Raw genomic sequence first — 22,921 nt, 5'->3', positions numbered from 1 at the left:
GGTCGTGATCTGCACAATGGCTGTGCTGAAGAGGCCTGCTTGGTTTGTACCTGCTGCCTCTTCACACCTTTCAGACATCTGAATTGTGCCATTTGGTTACATACAGTAAAGAGTCTGCAGAACAATGTTTGATTCCTTTGATCCTGGTGGATCAAAAATTAACAGTTAGAACCAGTGATGGTTATCAGAAGCATCTGACTTAAAAATGTGATTTTAAAGCCAGCTTTTAATTCTCTTGCTTGATTTAATCCTTTGGTGATACTGCATCTTGAAATAGAATCTAAAAGCAATCTTCCGAGTTGCTTGCAAGTAGATTGTGTTTGGGCAAACAGCATTAAACTTGCCATGTTTGCACAGCCCATTGTGTGCTTCCAGTGTGCAGGGCAGGGTAACAGTGAGTTAATTCTCCCTTGTGAGTTCAGAGCAAGAAATTGTTCCTGACATAGCCCAGTAGTTTTGAATTTCCTGACTTTGTGGACTGAGGCAGCTCTTTGATGCTAATGAAACATTACAGTAATGGGGAACTTTGGATTAACTCCTATTTATGAAAGGGTCACTAGGACAGAATCTAAAGAACATAAAACGTGGGGGGGAGTGGGGGTGAATCCTTATGGTCCTCTCCCCGGAGTAGGTTTACTATTGGTGTTTACTCCAGGATCTCAGAGTTTCCTTTCCAAGCATAAATTGCATTCCAAACCAAGAGGGCTCTTTCTTCTTAAATCTTCTGTTTGGGATGTGTTTGAAAGCTGCCAGCTGGCAAAGGGTTAATGATCTGTCCTGTTGGGAAGTGAATTTGAATGGGTTATCATTAAATTCTTATAAAAAATTGATTTCCTTTGAGAATGATTTCATCAAACATTTATATAACCCAGAAAAGGGATGGGGAGACTGAGACGTTTATGAATGTGGTACGTTAGCCTCTGAAAAATGTTCAAGTGCGGGAGTGGGCTGAGAAATGTTTTCTGGCGCATGAAGCCAAATGTTTCAGTAACATAAAGCCAAAAGCTTTCGTGTGTTCATAGAATCCCAGCCTGGTTTGGGTTGGAAGGGACCTTAAAGCTGCTCCAGCTCCAGCCACGGGCAGGGACCCCTTCCACTGGAGCCTCTTGCTCCAAGCCCTTGTGTCCAACCTGGCCTTGAATACTGCCAGGGATGGGGCAGCCACAGCTTCTCTGGGCACCCTGTGCCAGCGCCTCAGCACCCTCACAGGGAAGAGCTTCTGCCTAAGAGCTCATCTCAGTCTCCCCTCGGGCAGGTTAAAGCCATTCCCCTTGGCCTGTCCCTACACCACTTGTCCAAAGCCCCTCTCCAAGGTTTCTTGGCTTAATGTAGTCCTGCTGCTCAGCAAGGTAGTGTGTAAAATATGAAGCCCCGTTTGACTTTCCAGTCCCACCAGTCACCTCCCCTTGTGCAGTGGATCAGCTTTGCCTCTTATGCAGATGTGTGCTGGAGGAGGGCGAGCACAGGGAGGACAAACTGCTTGCCCTGGGTGAGTGTGCAGTGGCCTGGCCCACGGTGGGAGGGGAAAAGAAGGCACTGCTGCTGTTAAATCTGAACTGATCCTGATCCTGGCTGGCCTGTTGATCCATCTCAGTCTGGCTTTCCCCACATTACTGCAGAGAGCATCACTCTGATGTGCATGCAGAAGAGTGGCTGTCGATCCAAGACTGCCTCCACACGTGCACATTCTCAATCAGGCATCTTTTGTTGCTGGGGCTTTTTTGGGTCTGGTTTTTGTTCTTTCTGATTGAATATAATATCCTTTAATTCTCTGCCACCAGCCTAACCGGCAACTGCAGCTCTTTTTACCACCTGCCACAGCTGGTTGGCACAGGAGCCAGGCACCGAGCAGCATGTGGTGACAGCAATTCTGAGCAGGCAGGGAATGGTCTTCTCCCTCCCTCTTTCCTCCCCTTCCTTTTCTTTCTGCGTTTGCACACAATGACAGTGATGAGACCCAAATGATGGGCGAGGAGTTTTCATGTGAATTTTGCTTACAGAGCAGTGCAGCAATCAAGCAGATGGTCGCTTTCTTTCCTGTTGGATTGTCTCCTAGTGTATGTAATCTTGCTTGTAACTCCAAGAAGGTGGGCTTCTTGCTTGCTCCCTTTATTGGATGTCTGAAGAACTCGGGCTGGTTCTGATCCTAATGAAAAGCTCCTTTCTCCCTTCTGAAACGTGAAGAATTGGCTGCACAGCCACAGTGGAGATGAAGCTCCTGGATTGTCTTCCAGTGACATCATCCTGGTGTCACAGCCAGGAAATTCTTGACCACGACCACTTTCTGCTCGAGAGTTGTGCTCTTCTCTTTCACCCCAGCAGTGAAGTCAGCGCAGCCGCCTGCTCCTTGCTTTTTGGATGACTCTGCTCTTTATGCCTGTGATGTCCAGGTCATGTTCTTGCTGTCTGCCGTACACTGAATTAAGCAGCTTTCTGTTTCTTGGGTAGAAGCATTTAGATGCAGATCAACTTCTACAGATGATCCAAACCCTGTGGCTTGTTACTACAGTAGTACTTTAGTGCCTTGTTTTCCTCTTACTTGGAACAGTTTTGTGTCAGGATTTTGGATTATGTTCAGTGGGAATCAGTGCCCCTAAAGTAAGGGTAGAATTTAAAGAAATAGGCTGTCGTGTTATTGAACATAGCCACTTCCAGGGTGCTTTTGTTTAACACCATGAAATGAAGTCTTTACTACTCCATGACTGCAAACTGTTGTAAGTTTAAGCTGCTCTTGTCTTGGCACTAATTATAACATGATGTTGACATTTGATGTGGGCTTATAGGTTGAAAGTTCTGTTTAAGGCCTGCTCTTAGGGCCCCCAGTCAAAGTGCCTCTGCAGTCAGTGAGTCATGTGGGACTGTGCTGGTACCCAGAAGATGATAAAACATCCACAACTTGCTATCCATTTCGGTAACTTCTGACTTCAGAAGCTTTTTAATATCCATTGCAGGATTTCTTTGCTTATTCATATGGAATTGTGTGTGTTTTTCCAGCAGTGCTGTGACCTGGGATACCACGCTAGCCTCAACAGAGCCCTCAGGACATTCTTGTCTGCTGAGCTAAACCTGGAACAGTCAAAGCACGAGGGTCTGGATGCCATAGAAAACGCCGTGGAGAACCTGGATGCCAACAGTGATAAGCAGCGCCTGATGGAGATGTACAACAACGTCTTCTGTCCACCCATGAAGTTCGAGTTTCAGCCGCACATGGGTGACATGGTCAGTTTTTAGTCCTCCTTCAGCTCTAGCTCTGTAAACACTTCCACTTCTGCCTGTTTACTGCCCTTGTCTTTGATAGATAGACTCACTGCAAGGCCACCTGCTTGGCTCTGTTTTGAGGAGGGTGAGAGAAGCTTTAGCTGATGTAAAGATTAAGCAGAGGCTCATGGCACAGATGTCAGAATATGGCTCTTACTTTTTGACTATCAAAGCTACTGAAGCTGAAAATGCTTCATTAAGTATTATACTTCATGGAGTGTAATACTACGTGTGGATAGGAAACAGTTTTAGCCTCTCATTCAACCCACAAGATTACCCCTTCCCCCCAAGACAAACTGAAGTTTGAGATTTGAAGGGGCAACAAGAAACTTAAATGCTGGTTTTGGGAAGGATTTGAGTGTGGAATTGTAGAGTAGAAAAATTTACAATGGTGCTTTGTGCATCTTCCCTATGAGACAAAGCCGTCAGAGGATTTTAGGTTTTGGCAATGGAAATCTCTCTTTTTAGGTTTATCAAGATGTGGTTACTCATCTGGGAGCTGTTTAAAGTCACACAAGCTGAAACCAGTTCTAAATGGGAACACATGTGCAATGCAGTAATTTAGGTCAATTGGTTGGATTTCTGGATTTTCCTCCTGAACACGGAGGAAGCACTGTCAGGTCTCTTGCAGCCAACCTCTTCTTCTGGGCTAAGAATTATAATCACTGCTTAAGGCTCCTCTTTGTCCCTTCCCCCTTAAGTGAAACCCTCAGACTGCAAATGACCTCTCTCAGTTGTTCTGTGCTTGGGAAGTATCCTCTAAGATCCTGGGAGGAAAAAGCATCACCTGCAGGCTGTCATGCACTTAACAGCTCCCATTCACTGGATCATTTGTCTTGGTTCTTCTCAAGGCCAAATGAGGGTTTATCAGTGCAGGCTGATGGCCTTGGTGCAATGGTCCTGCATATACCAGATTGAGTATGTGATGTTGTGTGATAAAACTTCAATTTCTGCCTTTAAAAAATAGCCTTATGCATGAATTGTGCCTGTTGCTGCAGTGTACAGGTAGGTGAGCTGAGCTGAGCCTGCCCCAGGCTGCCTGGTTAATGCATTGAACCACGTTCTTCCTGATGTGCAATGGGATTTAACCTAATATCTGTAATAAAGCACGTCAGGCTTCCAGAACACATGACAAGCTTATATGACTGCGAGTAGCTAATATTTTCTACTGCTTCTTTGATGTTCACATTCTCTCTCGCTCCCTTTTCAGCACACTCAGGAAGGGAAGTGCTATTTTTGAACACGGACCTTTTCCACTGGTTGAAATCCAGGGCTACGGAGTTCTAAATGAAGCACTTTGGGAGCTGTTTGCTTCTAATAATTGAATGAAGTAACTGCAGTGCTCCTGATTATGTGTTTCTTCCCCCTAGCACTCTAAAAGCAGTGCTCTTTCTCTTCCAGGAGTCGCAGCTATGTGCCCAGCAACCAGTCCAGAGTGAGTTAGTGCAGAGGTGCCAGCAATTGCAGTCTAGATTATCGACGCTTAAGATTGAAAATGAAGAGGTGAGCTAATGAACCACAGATCAACAACCCTCTTACCACTTCCAGTGGGGAGTGGGGGCTGGGGAAGGAATAACCTTACTTGTGGCACACAGGATGCAAAACCAGTAATACCTGTTTATTAGTAGAACCATAAAATGGTTTGGGTTGGAAGGGGCCTTAAAGTTCACCCAGTCCCAGCCCTCTGCCACGGGCAGGGACACCTTCCACTAGCTGCTCCAAGCCCCGTCTGGCCTAGCCTTGAACAGTGGCAGGTATGGGGCAGCCACAGCTTCTCTGGGCACCCTGTGCCAGCGCCTCAGCGCCCTCACAGAAGAGCTTCTGCCTAAGAGCTCATCTCAGCCTCCTTTCTGGCAGGTTAAAGCCATTCCCCTTGGCCTGTCCCTACAGGCCCTTGTCCCAAGCCCCTCTCCAGGTTTCTTGTAGCCCCTTTAGGTACTGGAGCTGCTCTAAGGTCTCCCCTGAAGGAGTTTTTCCTTCTCCAGGCTGAACCAGCCCAGCTCTCTCAGCTGCTCCAGCCCTTGCAGCATCTAGTAAAACACTTTGGGGTACTTACTACCTCTGTGTTTTCTTGCAACACCCTATCCTCATTTTTTGTGTACTCTGATTTCTGCTGGCCAGGTTAAGAAGACTATGGAAGCTACGCTCCAGACAATCCAGGATATAGTCACGATAGAGGACTTTGATGTCTCGGACTGCTTTCAGTACAGCAACTCCATGGAGTCTGTGAAATCCACCGTCTCGGAAACATTCATGAGCAAACCCAGCATTGCCAAGAGACGGGCCAACCAGCAGGAGACAGAGCAGTTCTACTTCACAGTAAGGAGTTAATTTGCAGTACAAGCACGTGTAATGTATTTAGAATTGCACTCACAAGAGAGTGCAAACTGATGCTATCGCCTTGCAAAAATGCTGCTGTGATTGATTTTTGGACAAGCAGGGTAAGTATCTTCGGGTTTAAAAGCGGGTGCTTTGAATTCTTGACAAATAAACAGGGATCCCTTTGTTGATGCAAACTTAGGCTGTGGATAAATTGTGTAAAATTTGATTTCTCCTGCATCTAAAAGGATTTGTGTGAGGGAGAGCCCAATAGCTTGTAAATATCAATTTCAGGAATAATACAAACTAAAGGAATGTTGAGCTCTTTCATTTTTTGTTGTTATCATCTTACAGTTTCAGCTCACATCAGCTTTTAATTGAGTCGATGCCTTTTTACAAGATGCTAAGAGCTTTTTAGATTGAATTTCATAACAGACTCTGTGTTTTTTATGCCTAAATTAGATTGATGTTGAACTGTTGAATTCATTTCCATTTAAAAGATGTTTCAAACCAGCAGATGAAAATCATACCTCTTACCCTGGTTACTTTGTCATTCCTTTGGGCATCTTTTGCTATATTTAATGCCCTTTACATTCCTCTTCCAAGAATGGTGTTACTTATTAGAAGCCTGAAATTTCTGTGCAGGTTAAACTCGCTGACAGGATAGTCCCTGTCAGGCTTTGACTTAAATAAATGAAAAAGCCTTTGTAGAAGGTGAAGCTGGTTATTGAAACTGTGCAGAACGGAGCTGGCCTTGGAAGCCCTCTCTAACCAGCCTAATCGGATGCTTGGTTGATTGATCTACTGCCCTTCATTAGGATTTCAAGCTTTGAATCTATAAGGAGCAGGTTGTTCAGTGTATGAGCAAACACTCCGATGATGTTAATGAGACTGAAGACAGAGCTGTGCAGTGATCTGGGCGAGGCATTCTTTGTGTGGGGGAAAAGCAAAGTGCAGTGCAGAACAGAGGTTTAAATCTCCTCATACCTTATGATGTGCTAAATGCTGAGGGATAAGAATGGAAAGGAAAATACTAGTTTGAAAGAATATTCCGTATTAGTGTATACTGCACTGCTAGCAAGGCAGAGCTCTTAGGTAAAGATAGTGATGCCACCATGGGGATTGAATTGAAGGAGTACTGCCTGTAGCATCTCTACGCTAGTATAATCTGTATTTCCACTAGAGGCATGTCACTGCATTCTGGTGCCGAGACTGCTCTGTTGTTAAGGCTTTGAAGGAAGATTTGTATTCAGAATAGAAGCTTAAACTTCCCTGTGTCAGTGAAAGGCATAGGAATGATGATTGACTTTGCACTGAGCTAATGCAGACAGCTGAAGCAAGGAGGTGACAGCGACTTCGGGGAGACAAAGCTGGGGATGTGGCCTGGGTACCACTGCTGCGAAACCGGAGCCAGCATGAGGCTGTGATGGGTGTGGGAGGGTGCATAGAATCCCAGCCTGGTTTGGGTGGGAAGGGACCTTAAAGCTCCTCCAGCTCTAACCCTTGGCCATGGGCAGGGACCCCTTCCACTAGAGCAGCTTGCTCCAAGCCCCTGTGTCCAACCTGACCTTGAGCACTGCCAGGGATGAGGCAGCCACAGCTTCTCTGGGCACCCTGTGCCAGCGCCTCAGCACCCTCACAGGGAAGAGCTTCTGCCTAAGATCTTACCTGAACTTCCCTGTTTAACAGTCTGGTTTGTGTTTGACTTCATTGTATATGCCACCTGATCAGGGGTTCCCACTGCAAAAATACTGCAGTAGGTTTGGACTCAGAGAGGATGCCAAAGTTGCATGGCTGTGAGGAGCTGGTAGGTGCCAAATGCTCAGTTTTTAACAACACCCCTTCCCCTCTTCATTTTTACACCACCAAAATAACATGATTTGAGGATATTTCTGCTGCTTTGCATCTGATTGTGCTTAGTCTGGCTCCAGCTGTGCTCTGCTAGAAATTAAATCCTTAGGAGTTCTCCTGGAGTTTGATTATTTTCTTCTTTTTTTACTGTTTTTATTAAGCCAGAAATCAAAAGCTAATGGCTCTTTAATTCACTGAAAACAGCCTGAAGCCTTATTTTAAAATGAGGGGTTTTTATTCATAAGCATACTTGTAACAGGCAGGGTACAGAATGTTAGGCATGAGGAAACAGAATGCATGAAATGCTGCACTGAGGGCTAGGAGCCTTCCCTTCTGCTCCCTTCTGACAATCCCTGGTACCCATCTGCAGGCAGGCAATGGTCTTCACATGACCACTACTGATGCCTCGGAGCCAGAGCCATCAGCCTGAGCATGGGCGAGTGCCAGAGCATGCTCTGTTTAACTGATGGAGCAAAACACAGAGTTGGGGTTTGGGGAGCAGATTCTGCAGGGAAATGTCAAGAAATATGGTTAGGTTTTTTTGCCACAGTGATCACGTTTCCTGTTTTCTTCTAAAACAACAGAAAGTTGAATTATTCACTATAGGAAGTAGTAACTGTAGGAAGTGCTGAGACGCTTCAAAGGAACTTAATTCTTGTGACATTTTTCTTCCAGTGTTGTCAACCAAAGGGACATAAAACACAGACTTTGGCAGTTCATTAAAGGCCCAACACAGACATTTTTGTCAGTGCACACGACTGCTGCAGAGCTCGTGCTGGACACTTCCTTAGTTCCTGGAAGGTTCCTCCCACCCTCAGTGCTGCTGCTGGATATCAGAGAATCCCAACCTGGTTTGGGTTGAAAGGAGCTTAAAGCTCCTCCAGCTCCAGCCCCAGCCACGGGCAAGGACCCCTTCCACTGGAGCAGCTTGCTCCAAGCCCTGTGTCCAACCTGGCCTTGAGCACTGCCAGGGATGGGGCAGCCACAGCTTCTCTGGGCACCCTGTGCCAGCGCCTCAGCACCCTCACAGGGAAGAGCTTCTGCCTAAGAGCTCATCTCAGCCTCCTCTCTGGCAGGTTAAAGCCATTCCCCTTGCCCTGTCCCTACAGGCCCTTGTCCCAACCCCTCTCCAGGTTTCCTGCAGCTCCTTTAGGCACTGGAGCTGCTTTGAGGTCTCCCCTGAAGGAGCCTTCTCTTCTCCAGGCTGAACAAGTGATGGGAGATATGAAGGATCAAACCAGCTGTGGTTTTGGGTTGGCAGCTCAAGCAGAGGAGTGGTCCAAAGGCTGAGAAGACAAGTCAGCAGCCTGCACACAGCTGGGCTGCTTCTGGCTGCTTGGAGATGTGGCTGCTCCAGCCTTAAGGAGAGAGCAGAGCAGCAAAGTGATGAAGCTGTAACAGGTCTCCCTGGTGCCTTTTCCTCCCCAGCACAATGTGTATGTGTATATTCCATCACAGTTCTTCACATCTTGCATGGAGGCTGCTGTTATTAAGACCTGCATAGGACAAGCAGGGTCTGGGCACTCTCACTGCTAAAATACTGTTCTTCACCTCAGTCTAATTTGGCTATACTGGACCAGAACCCAAAGAAAATGGATGGATTTGGGGAAAGATGAAGACAGGAACGGGGACGTTTCACTATTAAATGTGAATCCTTTCCTTGTGTTCATTTTGCTAGCTGAATGTTTCAAATAGCACAGGCCATTCTTTAGAATCAGGAGCTATTTGAAGAGTTCTGTTCTATGTATGTAAACGTGTCCTAATTATAATGTGGACAGCTACTGTACAGCAGTGTTTTATGCTCTGCAGCACCCTGGAGATAAATAATGCTGTTCTGAGCTGCAAAACAAGAGATGAAAGAGCTGTGAAAAAAAAAGAACCCCAAGCAATTGCAGAGCTGTGAAAAACCAGAAAGAAGGAGGGGGGGGGAAATGACTGCATGGCTGTGTAATGTTGCACCCAGAGAACAAATCTGAACCTCAATAATATCTGTATTTGTTTTGTCCCGTGCCCCCCCTGCAACCCTGGGTATCATCCAGCGTGGAGGCAGACGCGCTATGTGACAAGTAAAGTGGGGTGAGGGAGGTTAAGTGAGAGAAGCAGCACAGTAGCAGCCTTTTAGTTTGTTAAAACAGATTGTTCATTCACTGCCCGTGACGCGCGAGGGAAGCGCATTCCCATTCCGCCCTGTCTGCAGGGGAGAGGCATGACAGCTTCTCGGATGGCTTGAAAAGATGCCAAACATTCAGCTGATTCCACAGTGAAACAATAGGAATTGCAGTGCAGATCTGGATGGACTGAACTCCAGGTTTGCTGGAGAGCCCGGGAGGACTTGGTTCATCCTCTGCGCCCTAAATGTCAGTGTAATTCATAGGATCGTAGAATCACAGAATGGTTTGGGTTGGAAGGGACCTTAAAGCTCATCCATTCCAACCCCTGCCACGGGCAGGGACCCCTTCCACTAGAGCAGCTTGCTCCAAGCCCTGTCCAACCCAGCCTTGAGCACTGCCAGGGATGGGGCAGCCACAGCTTCTCTGGGCACCCTGTGCCAGCGCCTCAGCACCCTCACAGGGAAGAGCTTCCTTATATTGAACATAAATCTCCCCTGCTTGAACCCATCCCCTTATCCTATCGCTTCAGTCCTGATGAAGTGTCCCCTCCAGCATCCTTTTAAGCCCCTCTTCAGCTGTTGGAAGGCGGCTATGAGGTCTCCACTTTACAGCTATGAGCTCTTCATTCTCTCTTCAGCATCATGTTCAGAATCCAGTAACCTAAAATGCAATCAAAGAAATTAATTTTCCACTCACAGTCTTGTTTTTTTTTCCACTTTCGCAGAAAATGAAGGAGTATCTGGAGGGCAGGAACCTGATAACGAAGCTCCAAGCCAAACACGACCTTCTTCAGAAGACCTTGGGAGAAAGTGAGTCCTGGCAGTGCTCATCTGCTAGTAGCTAGGCTATTGCACTTACCCAGTTAGCGAGCCAAGTGCAGTGGGCTTGGATGTCTGATGCAAGGTGGCCATACTCGTGGTTTCTGAATTTATCTTTCTGCTCTGCATGCTGGAGAAGCCAAATGAGCTCCGTGGCTGTTGGATTAATGGTGCACAGAAAATGCTTAATGAATCACTAATGGATAAGATGAAGCACACACACACACACACACACACACACACACACACACACGTTCATCTTGTCCTCTCCCTGTACACGTGTGTGTTCTGCTTCTCACTTCATGATCTGTATCAGGGTAGACCTTGACATTTGCAGTTTACTGCTGGTTGAGCAGTATTGCAATGTTAGCCTGGGCAGAAGTTCTATTTGCATGGTAGTTCAGCTGCTTCTCACCTCTGTGGCTTCAGTCCAGACCAAACCAGTGCATGTGAGCCCAGGCTTTTATTAGAAGAATCAAACACATTTCAGAGCATGTCAAAAATGTTGCCTGTCCAGAGGGCATTAGTCAAGGGGCAGCAGCCAGAACTGACTATGCGTTTGCTGTTAGTGTCAGAACAAAGGCAGATTTCTTCCCCTTCATGGTATGGGCAGATCCTGTTGGCCAAACACACTTAAACTATGCATCCAAGTTTCCATAGAAACCTGCCTGCCTTGTATTTGCAGAGGAGAAGGTTTTAATAGTCTAAATGTCAGGTCAAAAGAGGGCTCAACTCATTCCTGGGTTGATGTGCTGGAGTGGGGCTCATGTTTTGATCTGGAACTTAACTGGACTCCCCGAGGTTTACGGTGTGCAAATCTTCTGAATGAAAACTTAAACAGCATGTGGCCTTTGAAGTGCTTTGCTTTCCCTTTAAAAATGCACTATAAACCCTGCAGTACTTATTGCTGCAGTCATTAAGAGTTTCATGTTTATCAGACCAAAAGCACAAGGTAAGGGATGTTGGCATCATTTTGAGCTTTATTGTTTAAAGCTGCTCATCTCTTCAGCTGTAGAAAGGGTGGCTGAAGCCAAAGATCTGTGTCCTTAGGGTATTTTGCTTTTGCTTCTAAATATCATCAAGTGACACCCGGGCTGCCCTGTGACTAATCACATTCCTGGATCATAGCTGACCTCTGCATACCAAGCCCTGTTTCCTCTTAACCTGCCTGCCCTTTGAATCCATCTCAAGCTGTGGTGGGGGAAAAGAAGAGGAAATTAAATGTGATTCCTGTATTGCTATGCAGATTTGAAGGCTGCTTCTGTTTTCACGTAGCTGCTTTGCAAATCAGAGCTTCCTCAGTCCCCCTGTGAAGGGACCCAGTGTGTGTCAGCGAGAGCTCACTTTGTCATCAGTGAGATCAAAGGGAGGTACATTACAGCTCCAAGCCCACATTAGCAGGTTAATGGTACAAAGTGGGGACCGTGCCTAGACTTATCCATAAAATGCCCCTTAATTGGGAAATGGACAAATAAAATTCCCTTCACAAGTCCCCGGAGCATGATTAGAACCTTTAGTGAAAAATGAGCTGCGTGTCCTCAGTCGCTGCAAAATGCATGGGTTTCTTCTAATTCTTCTTCTTCTTTGGCCCATCCTCAGGTGACATTTATTAGTCCTCTTGCAAATTACCTGGATCTAAAGATGACAAGTTCCAGTAATAAAAATAGCATCAAGTCTTCCTAGCTACAATAATTATGTCCCTGCATACCGTACTCATTTGTCACCCTTCTGTAGGAGCCCCTTGCTGTTGCCGTAGCCATGTCATTTTTATACATGAATATTCTATGGTAGGAATGGGACAGGTGGCTGGAAATGCTGCTTTGGAATAACATTTTCCTGTCAATTATGCACTGTTTTGGCTCTACGTGGGGAGAGGAGAGTGGCTATCAAGATGCGTGCAGCTAATTGTCAGCCATCAGCAATTAGACGTTTCCCTCGTTCATTCTTCCAGCTCCCCAGGAGCAGGAAGGCAGCCGTAGGGAAGGGGGATTTTTAAGCTGTTGTAAATCAGTGTGGTTTCACTGATGATGATCTGCACCAGCAGAAGGCCTTGCCTGGACAATTCCCAATAGCACAAGTTTTCTGGGTCGCTTTCCTTGTGCTGTTATTAAAACGCTGCTGCATTAACAGGAGTCCTTAGCGTGGGGATGGGCTTCTGTGCTCTCCCCAGCAGTGCTCCTGCGGGGAGGAACCCCTGTCCAGCTCCCCAGAGATGCCTCCTCCCTTTCCAATGGCTTATCTCCGCCATCTCCAATGGCTTTTCTCCTCCATCTCCTTCCAAACCTGGCTTTGCAAAGCTGTAGAAAGTATTTTTTCCATTCCTAATGCTGTATTTCTTTGTCTTCTTACCAGGTCAACGGACTGACTGCTCCCTTGCCAGGTAGGTGTGGCTCAGGGGATGATGTTTTAAGGCCAAACTACCATTCTAGATCTATTACCAGCCCAGGATCTGTATCTGTTGGTTAAAAATACTTATTTAGCTAATATATAAGCAAGTCCCTGCTAGTTCATACAGCTTTGAATACCATCACAATTACTTGCGTCAGTGCAAGGTAGTGGTGCAGCTTATGGATCTGTTTAGTAAGCTGTGGTTGGGTGAGTAAGGAGTATTTCTTTTGATGCAGAACCTGCTTAAGCGCCTCCCCTTGCTTGTTGGGACCCTGGGTTGCCATCTCCATGGCCTCCTCTGGACTGGCTTTAGCAGATCCACATCCCTGAACAAATTGGAAAGCTCTTCATCCCATTGACACTCCCTGGATTGTAGCACTGTAGAGGTTGTGGAGAATGGAACTTTTCATTTATAATTAGCTCTAATCACAAAACCTTAACTAAGCTTCTCCTCATGGGCTTGTGCTAAATCATAACGAATCTCCATCTCCAAATTGATGGATTCCAGGAGCTCTGCTGGGCACGAGGAGCTGGAGCAGGGGCTGTGCATCATCCTGCCTTGTTAACAAAAGGAAGGTGATTGCTACCGATCTGGAGTCATTACTACTTTTCACATTCCTTCCAGCAAAGCAAAGCTGACAGGGCCTAATTAGAGCCTGACATCTGTAATAATAAAATATTATTCATCATGAAACACTTTTAAATAGCACAGAATCATTACTGCTAATAGCTTAAAAGAGACCTTATTGTCGGTGACAGCCCATGGAATCGCATTTCTTTCTCTTCATTCAGGTTTTGATTGGGATAAAAGGAATTTCCTCTGTATTAATACACTGTACAGCCTTTGAAAAAAATCAAAATCACACTTCTCATCACCTGATTTAGAATTCAGCATCCATCTACCCGAGCAGGGAACTGGCTTCAGTGCTACAATAGGGCCTCTCTCCTATTATCCCTCATGCTTCATTTTTACAAGGTACTCTAGGAATTTTCAACCCCAGTAATCGATTTGGAGGGAAGAATCCTGGCCAAGCATGGCTTATTTACCCTATTTTCTACAATTAATGTCTACCCACAGAAATAACTGAGACCACGATGGCTTAGCCTGGTTGGTGTGTGCTGTGTTTGAGGGTTCCCCAGTGCAAGCTGTTAGCAGCCCTGGAGGAACCAGCCTGCTCCCACCTGCTTCTCCCCTCCATGGAGCAGCTCTTTTGGAGCACAGCTCTGAGCAACTGATAACAAACTCCATCTTCAACCAGGAGCCCTATGGGACAGGTTTCCACATGGTTGGAATTAGAATGTCAAGGGTAATCTTTTGTCAAAGCAGTGGACTCCCTGGTGCCTATTCCAGGTTTTTAGTGATAGAAACTTACTTAAAATCTGTCTGAAGTGCCGTGAATTGAATGAGACTAAGTCCTGTGGTTGACCTGTCTGTCTGGCTCCTTCCCTCCTCCAAAATACGGGTGGTGTGGAATTCCGACCGGACAGATGGGGATGGTAGAGGATTATCTTGACTTTTCTCTTTTTCCCTCCTGCACCCATGGGTGGTTCGGCTCTCCCCAGCGGCAGGCGCAGCTCCACCGTAAGGAAGCAGGTAACAAACATTTCCTCAAGTAACCAAGCAGGGATGTGTGTGCAGGGGAGGACAGAGGGAAAGCAAGCAAGTCCTTTTTATCCTTCCTCCCTCTCTTACATGAATCATGGACTCATGGAATGGTTCGGGTTGGAAGGGACCTTAAAGCTCCTCCAGCTCCAACCCCTGCCACAGGCAGGGACCCCTTCCACTGGAGCAGCTTGCTCCAAGCCCTGTGTCCAACCTGGCCTTGAGCACTGCCAGGGATGGGGCAGCCACAGCTTCCCTGTGCCAGCGCCTCAGCACCCTCACAGGGAAGAGCTTCTGCCTGAGAGCTCATCTCAGTCTCCCCTCTGGCAGGTTAAAGCCATTCCCCCTTCTAGTAAGAAGCACTTACAGCAGGGATGCTTTGTTTCCCTGGCTGTGGTGGATAATCTGTTACTCTTCAGTACCTGATGAGCTCAAATGTGTTTCTTTGCGATAGGGAAAAAACCAAAGTATTTCTTCTTAATGCTGTAAAGATAAAATTTGGCTTGGAATTGTCTTTCATACAGTCTGTCTTGAGGGACTGCTTTGTACTTTTTAGGCTCTTTGTACACTGGAAATGAAGTAAGAGAGCAAGTTGGAGTTTTGATGTGCAGAGTCAGACCTTTCTCGTTTATTAAGCTTAATTGTTGTCCCTAATTGCTCTAAAATGGTCCTTAGCTATGCTGAAAATGAATCCCGTGTGTGCTGTGATTGCCATTTTCACAGGTAGCTTTTGAGGTGTCTCAGGAGCATATTCTGCCTCTGGTTTGGAAACCTGAATTAGAAAGTGATGTTTTTGCAAACCCTGAACCCATAGCTCGCAGTAGCTTAATGGGGATTAATGGGGTTTTGGGATTGGCACCTAACATTTAGAACTGCTTGGAGAGGTTAATCTCTGCTGGGCACCCAGAATATGTGATTCTCTGCGAGTTCCTACTACAGAAACAGACACTTCAAGTATTAATCACATGGTAATTTTACTCACTGGCATCTGACCTTAAGCAGACTGCAGCACTTCGGTTGCTCAGTTGCTGTTCCCCAAAATGGGAGGAATAACTGCAGCCACTGCAGAAATTCAGTTGTCTGGAAAGTAATCTGTGAGGCAGAGACCAGCAAAGTGTAAAGGCACATTTCCATCCTGAATCTTGTATAAGCTGGAAACAGGCCATCTAGAAGATGTTACTGCGCCGGGGCCTTGAACTGACAACTGTTTGCTGTGAGCAAGGACCTTATTGAGTGGGTTGTGACAGCAGTCACTGCTGGGCTATTCACTAAACACATCTGGAACTGCCTGGAAGCAGAAGGTGGCAAATGAGAGGATGATTTTTCTTTCCATTCTTCTTCTTTTCTCCACGTTTACCATTGCTCTGCGTTCTGACTGCTCTTGTCTAAATCCTTCTCTCCAGGATTCCTCACAAGCCATTCCCCTGGTCGTGGAGAGCTGCATACGATTCATTAGCAGACACGGTGAGTTTATGGACAAAGGGGATCCTTGCAAATGTTGTTCTTCCAGCAGTATCCCTTTGCTTCTTGTAAAATAAGGTTCCCAGCCTCAGATACCACTCGTGCCTCACCACCGCTCACCTTGCTTTGAGCCCTGAAGTGTGGCCTTCAGCACCAACAATCAATGCTTTTCTTAGAGGAGGAGGAACACACTGTAGGAGGTCAAGTAGTGAATTAATTGCTTGCTCATTGCCACAGTGAGATGATTTATACCTGTTTCCAAGGTTAACTTCACAGCCATGGATGCATAAAGATTTTATATGTTTATTGTAATTTGCTTTCATTTTTAATTGGTATAATTTGTTAGGAGCATGGAAATCAGCTATGAATTAACATATGTAGAAAGGGATGGAATTTATCTTCATTAAGCACAACAGAGTCAAGTAGTGGGTCCCATTTCATTTTCCTTGTTTAATTACCAGATTAGAAACTCTAATCTCGAGTCCCATTCTCATCATCTTTACTTTAATCCTTCATTAAGGCCGTACTTGGACGTTAGCTGGGAAAATCATTGAAACCACATTGCAGTGAGAACTGGGCATGACAAATGGGGCACGTTGGAAAAGACCTTTAACATCATTAAGTCCAACCTTTACCCCAGGACTGCAAGGCCACCTCTAAACCAGGTCACTGAGGGCCTCCATCTACACATCAGGAGGTTTAGATTCTTATTCCTGGGTTAACTTCGTTGAGTCTGTGGGAAAATCTGTCCGATTCGTGCGCTGAGTGTCAGGTCATGGCACAGAGGTGCAGCTTGGACTTAGAAGGGGTGGGATTTTTATACCACAAGCCCATGTTAGGCAGCAGCAGTGCTAAAGCTGCCTGACGCACGCACGCACGCTGCAGGAAGGAGCGTTGTTGGAGGTAGCCTGACTGACAGTTGCAGTGTGTCGCTGTGTAGGTGTGGGATGAATGTCATTTTCCTTCTTGCTTCCCTGCACTTGGGATTGTTTCTTTTCACTGTTGAGAGCAGCGTGTCGCAGCTGCCTCCTTTATAACTGGGCTTTCTGATGTTGCTAATGCTTCCTTTTTAGCAGGAGTGGCTTAAAGACTCCCCTCGAAGCCTAGATAGGAGGTCAGGCTGGGGTAATTAAATGCTTCTGTTTCAAGTGGCTGATTTGCTCTGGGCCTTTGCAAAATAAGGTGCTTCCTTGTGTAGTTGGCCATATTTTACCTCTGGCTGATACACTGTTAGTTTATGACTTTCTGTGGGTTGTAAAATCCTTTGGGGACCCTTCAGGGCAGGAGATAACACATGTGGCTGTTGGAACCCGGGTACTCTGTCAGGTTACAAAGAAGGGTTAATGTATTTTCTCTATATGCTGAGTTCTATTTTTACATATTCTGAACATGCCCGGACATACAAGGAAAATACAGTGGGTTTTTTGCCTGTGTTACTTATGCTTCCTTTCTCATCTAGGCTAATAGCTGATGAAGGTGCCAGCTTATCTTATCTTACTGTTATCAACATCTCATCTTACAGGTTTGCAGCATGAAGGAATATTCCGAGTGTCTGGGTCACAGGTTGAAGTGAATGACATAAAAAATGCATTTGAGAGAGGTAAGATTGATCTGTTCCAATATCTGAGAAGTTACTGCCGAATGTGTGAATTTCTCCTAGAAAGGCCTGGTTTGAATGCAGCTTGTGAGATTTGCTTCCTTTGATTCTTGTGTTTCCTAAGTGAGCCCAGCCCAAACACCTCCCCAGTGCTCATTAACCTTGAACACTCACTTGTTTGGCATTATGCTTTATATCTTGTAGAGTGTCTGTATAATAAATGCTCTGAATTCAATCTTCTCTGGTGTCTGATAGCTTATTGATTATTTGTAACACGAAAGGCTATAGAGAATTTCATTATGGGGTGTAACTGCATTTCTCTACCCTCTCCCCCTGTTCTTTGCAAATAGGCTGGCTGCTGGAGGGGGGAATTTGATGTTTTCTGTGTTACTGAGGCACAGCTAAGCTACATTTATTCTAAATGTCAGCAAGGGAGAGAGTGCATTTCAAGACACAGTTAACCTGACACAGCTTTTAATAGATTGCATTTGGGATGTGAAGAACCATGCCCTACACAGGCAGAGAATGGCTGGGAGCCTCCAGACCCATCAGTTTCTGGCTGGGCAGGTTCAAGGGACTGGATCTTCAGGCAGTCCTCACAGCCTGCCTCCCCAGTCCTCCTTGGGTCACTGGAAACATCAGGACTTGTGTCAGTTCCCTGAATACATCACTAAAAAAGAGAGTTAGTGTATTCTGTGCTTGAGAGACAGGTTTTAATGAGGCATAGCAAGTTTATTTTGCTTTTCAGAAGAGAGACATTTACTGAACAGTATGTGTGAAATGTGGCATCTCATTTCCCCTGTCTTCCTCTCCATCTACCTGAGAATGAAAATCCTCAAGACTAGGGAAAGCAGAATGTGTCTCATAAGCGGAAGGTGAAGGCTTTCTATCAGAGTCAGACCCCTTTTCACATTAAACCAATACCAGTCATTTTGGGAACGGAGGCAGTTGTTCTGCACTAACATGCAGAAATAAAAAGGTGATGTTATATTTCTTTACTTCATCTTGCTTGTCTCCATAAAGCATGTGATATACAGAAGTGACAAAGCTAACAATAATGTCTCTGCAGTTTATTACTTCAGCCAGAACCCTTGGTGGCAGTTAATATCAAGGATAATGCTCGGGTTTGTAGTAGCCCATTTATTATCCGGTGTGTTACTAAGATAATAGGCAAGCTTTGGTAATTTCAGTCACATAATGGATATATATAGCTTCAATTTGAGGATTGCCCCATCATTAAATCTAATTATATCTGATAGGGAGTTTTCCTTAGGGAACAACCCCTTAAGTGGGCATCTTTTCTTTTGTAATCCAGACAAACTGTGGCATATCTGCAGCAACAAATTATCTGTCAGAAACACTCCCCCCCACCCCAGCCAATTCAGCAGTAGGTGCTGGTGGTGCAGTTGGAGTAGGTGGGATTGACTTTGTGCTGCATAAATCCTGTTCTCCAGCTGAGGTGCATCCTTCCAGTCTGGTGCTTCTCTCCACTATTCTGATTTTTCTTGCCTGCTTTTCTTTGCTTGTCACAAAGGGGAAGATCCGTTGGCTGGGGACCAGAATGACCATGACATGGACTCAATAGCAGGAGTTCTGAAGCTCTATTTTCGAGGGTTGGAGCACCCTCTCTTCCCCAAGGACATCTTTCATGATCTGATTGCCTGTGTCAGTAAGTATATGAAGAGCTGAAAAGAAATCGGATTCATTTTTCTCATCTCCCACTTCTTTCTCCTCCTCTTCCCCTTTTTCCTGACTGCAGAATGAGCTTTGTGTGGTTCCTTTGGTTGGGTTTGTGTTGCAGTGGATCCTGGTCTCTGTTAGCCACAGACTGGGCGGTTCCCTGCTCGCAGCCAGCCTTCCTCTCCTAGCAATTTTGCTATGAATGAGCAAGGAGGTAGAAATGAACAGATTTCAAGGGCTTGTCATGGATTTTTTTGAGATGCTGCTTTGTGATAGGATTCTTTTTAAAACAGAATAAACCCAAAACGCTGACTTGTGAAAAATAACCTATAAGACCTCTCATTAGAAGGCATCAGAAGCAGGTTTCTTGTTCTGGGTGCTTTCCTTTATGTTGTTAGATGCACGTTGCTGTATGGCTGCTGCCATGCTGGTACATGCTGGGACCACGACATCTCTTCAGCTGGCAAGGCAGCAGTTGTCTACCCCTTAGCTTCATACCCATGAGGGGCCATCTCTTGACTCCTGTTCAAGAATATCAGTCAGGAGGGCAGTCCCAGTCAAGTTGTTAATATTCTGGATGGTTTCACAGGTGGTTCTGATAGGTTTGTGGGGTTTGTCTGGGAGCAGCCTCATTTTAAATGGCCCGACTATTGCCATGTCCTTCAGAATCAAAGAATGATCCTATTATGCAAGTCTTATAGTGACATGGCCTTTGCGGTGGCAGCCTTTGAAGTAAAGCAGAAGATAAGTGCTTCTAAAACAGCTCATGGTTTTCTTCTCCTGATAAATGCATTTACAGGGCTGAATTCACATTATATGAAAAGTAAAATGTGCTTCCAAATCACTTCTCCCTTCTGAGATGATTTATGCTGCCCACTTCTTTCTCAGCAGCTGCTGCACACAGAGCTTTTTGCCTCACCCTGTAGCTATGTTAATTCTCCTCTGAGTGTTGTACAGTTTCTGTTTTAAACACCCACCTTTCTGAGCTAACTTGAATGAGCTATTGTGCCATTGTTGAGACAGATGACATCCAGTGCTCCCACGCTAGGAAGGAACTTGCAGTGAAGTTCCAAGTGTTGAGGAACCTTCATTGTCAAAGGTTCTTTGCAGCAGGTTCTGCTGCTGAGCAGTGCTGGAGGATCTTTCATCCTGCTGCTGCTCTGTTGGCTGCTCACCTAACTCAGCTGTGCAGGAACCGTCGTAGGACGCTGGTTGTGGTTGGACTCGGTGGCAGGCTGCAGGTAGGGTGACTCGGTGTGGCTCTTTCTTCCCTTCAGCAATGGATAATCTACAAGAGCGAGCGCTCCACATCCGGAAGGTGCTTCTGAACCTGCCGAAGACCACTCTGATTGTAATGAGATACCTCTTTGCATTCCTCAATCAGTGAGTATCCTTGGGAGCACCGTGGCCCTTGGGGTAAATGGGATGAATGGCAGAACCAACCTTAACATTGCTGCAAGGTACAAATGCCACCATAGCTTGCTTTTGAACCTGTTGTCCTGGGTGTATGAGCCTTGCCAGAATTCATCCCAGTGATATGAATGCAATGTCAAAGAAGTTCCAGAAATGAAAGTGGATACCATTTAGGTGCAGAAAGCACAAAGCAGACCTTCCAAGCTCAGCTGTGGTGATGCATGATGATAGCAGATGATGATGATGATGATGATGTTGATGATGTTTTCTGCTCTTAACCCTCCTCCCCACTTCTGTCTTCTTTGCAGTTTATCTCAGTTCAGTGAAGAGAACATGATGGATCCCTACAATTTAGCCATCTGCTTTGGGCCAACGCTCATGTCTGTGCCTGAAGGTCATGATCAAGTCTCTTGCCAAGCTCATGTCAATGAATTGATCAAAACCATCATCATCCAACATGAGAACATCTTCCCGGGACCGAGGGAACTGGAGGGACCAGTGTATAGCAGAGGTGGAAACACCGAGGATTACTGGTAGGAGAGAGGAGGAGATGAATGGGTGGATATTTATTTATTAGCTGCCAAAACCAACCTTCTTTAAGCCATTATTTCTGTTTTTTTCCCCTTCTTTCTTTGTTTTCTCTCCTGCTTTTGCCTTTTTCCCTGCTTGTCTTGAGCGCCTTTGCTTCAGACACAGGGGTCACTCGCAGCTGAACCTGGAAAGCTTGTGCCACGGTTTAATTTCCAGGGCAGAGCTGCTGGTGGGGGAGGGAAGAGGCAGGAATGCAAAATCACCATTTCCATCCAGCTTAAAGCTCCCGGGGCCTGGCCGCGTGCGCAGCTGGAGAGGCACATCTGGAAGCAATTCAGGCAGCGCGGCTCCTGTCATCTGGGGTGGAAGGTTGGGGAGTGGGGGAAGGAAAGGAGGTGTTTGCTTTCCTACCGGCCAAGCTGCTCTCTCCCTCAGAAAAGGAGGAATGTTAGCTTGTGTCCTGCTTCTCCCCCCAGCTCCCCTTCCCTCCCCCCGTGTCCCAGGAATGCAAATGATTATTTTCCTATGCTGAAATAAATGCAGTTTTGAAAGGCAGGCACTCTGGTGACAGAGCAAGCCTTGTCTGCCCAGCTTGCTTCAGGATAGCTTTGACTGTCAGCTTGCTCCACGTACGCGGGTGAGGAGAGGCTCCTCCAGGCTAACTGCTGCGTGCAGCACACTTGCCAGAACCTCTTTTGGAAGTGCTGTTAATTTTACCCTTACTCTGATGTTTTTAACTGATGTTATATGTGAGGGAATTGTAGAGAAAATGAAAGGGAAGGATTGTTGTGACCTTCAGGAAACACATCCACTTTGCCAAGAGGTTTTGTCCCATAAGGTGAAGGGAATCAGAATGTGACATGTTCAGCATGGGTGACACCTCACTTGAGCATGTAGAAGGCAAAATGTCCTGGAAGGTAACAGTGATTTTCTGAAGGCATTCATTGCCTTTCCTGACCACCCAGACCTGAGAACCTATTAAGGAGAGGAGGGTAGAAGCAAGCAAGAGGGGACTGCTTAAAGCCAGGAAGAAGCATCTGGTTCCCATTCAAGCCTTCTCATAGGCCTGGTATTTAGATAGTTGTTAGTTATCGCCCATAGGGCTTCTCACCACAGAGTGTGCAAAGCAGCAGAGAGAATCCTTGACTTCAGCTGAATCACAGAATCCCAGAATGGTTTGGGTTAGAAAGGACCTTAAAGCTCATCCAGTTCCAAGCCCTTGCCACAGGCAGGGACACCTTCCACTAGAGCAGCTTGCTCCAAGCCCTGTTTAACCTGGGATGCTGCAATGGGAAGCCCTGGGTGGCTGGGTTTCACCCCATGGCAGGGGGTTGGGAGTAGGTGAGCTTTAAGGTCCCTTCCAACCCAAACCATTCTATGAGTGTATCCCAGGGCTCACGTGATAGAGAGACTCAGTCTGCAGCAAGGACAGGGATGGTTTTGGTGGAAAGTGCTGTTGGAGGCATGGATAGGAAGAGGCATGTGGGTTTTGGCTGTATGCATCATTACTTCACAGTCTGTGTGAAACTTTAGCCCTCAATGCTGTGTTCCTCTTGGGACTTCCATTTGGCTTCAAATTCTTCTGTAACTTTATTAAGTAGCATAAAGGCTTCTTTTTTGCTTTTCCTCTCTGCTCCTGTCCCAAGGGCACTGCTCATGGAGCTTCTTACCAAAACATAACCTTTGGTTGCCACTTGTCTATTGATCCTGTCAAAGCTTTCCTTCATAAAGGAGTACTCTTGGTGGTTTAGGTGCTCTGTGGATAAAGATTTCAGGCAATTAATCTGGCTGTGGGAGCTGTTTGGTGCAATGAATGGGACAATATAAGTTTGTGATAAAAGGGAAGGGGGGAGATGGCAATGGAAGTATTTCAGACCTGGAAATACCATTC

At 46.0% G+C, this 22,921-nt stretch overlaps 1 protein-coding gene across 4 annotated transcripts in view; it reads left to right on the top strand.

Moving 5' to 3' along the window:
- The window catches only part of SRGAP2 (SLIT-ROBO Rho GTPase activating protein 2), a 92,931-nt gene that overhangs the window by 54,192 nt on the left and 15,818 nt on the right, over window positions 1–22,921 (top strand). For 3 of the 4 annotated variants that reach the window (XM_061454878.1, XM_061454876.1, XM_061454879.1), the window contains 11 exons: window positions 2,995–3,219; window positions 4,660–4,761; window positions 5,380–5,577; window positions 10,264–10,348; window positions 12,710–12,737; window positions 14,309–14,339; window positions 15,752–15,812; window positions 17,332–17,409; window positions 18,941–19,075; window positions 20,364–20,469; window positions 20,808–21,032. In XM_061454878.1, the coding sequence (XP_061310862.1) occupies window positions 2,995–3,219; window positions 4,660–4,761; window positions 5,380–5,577; window positions 10,264–10,348; window positions 12,710–12,737; window positions 14,309–14,339; window positions 15,752–15,812; window positions 17,332–17,409; window positions 18,941–19,075; window positions 20,364–20,469; window positions 20,808–21,032 (1,274 nt within the window). The remainder of the gene's footprint in view (window positions 1–2,994; window positions 3,220–4,659; window positions 4,762–5,379; window positions 5,578–10,263; window positions 10,349–12,709; window positions 12,738–14,308; window positions 14,340–15,751; window positions 15,813–17,331; window positions 17,410–18,940; window positions 19,076–20,363; window positions 20,470–20,807; window positions 21,033–22,921) is intronic. The other variant, XM_061454877.1, reaches the window with a different exon arrangement.

This window comes from Pezoporus flaviventris, unplaced genomic scaffold, assembly GCF_033815535.1.
Source record: "Pezoporus flaviventris isolate CSIRO_AGI_PZ_B2104156 unplaced genomic scaffold, CSIRO_AGI_Pfla_v1 ptg000017l, whole genome shotgun sequence".
NCBI classification, from domain to species: Eukaryota; Metazoa; Chordata; class Aves; order Psittaciformes; family Psittacidae; genus Pezoporus; species Pezoporus flaviventris.
The sequence above is the reverse complement of the archived record's forward strand: the minus strand, read 5'-3'. Positions and strand labels throughout refer to the sequence as shown.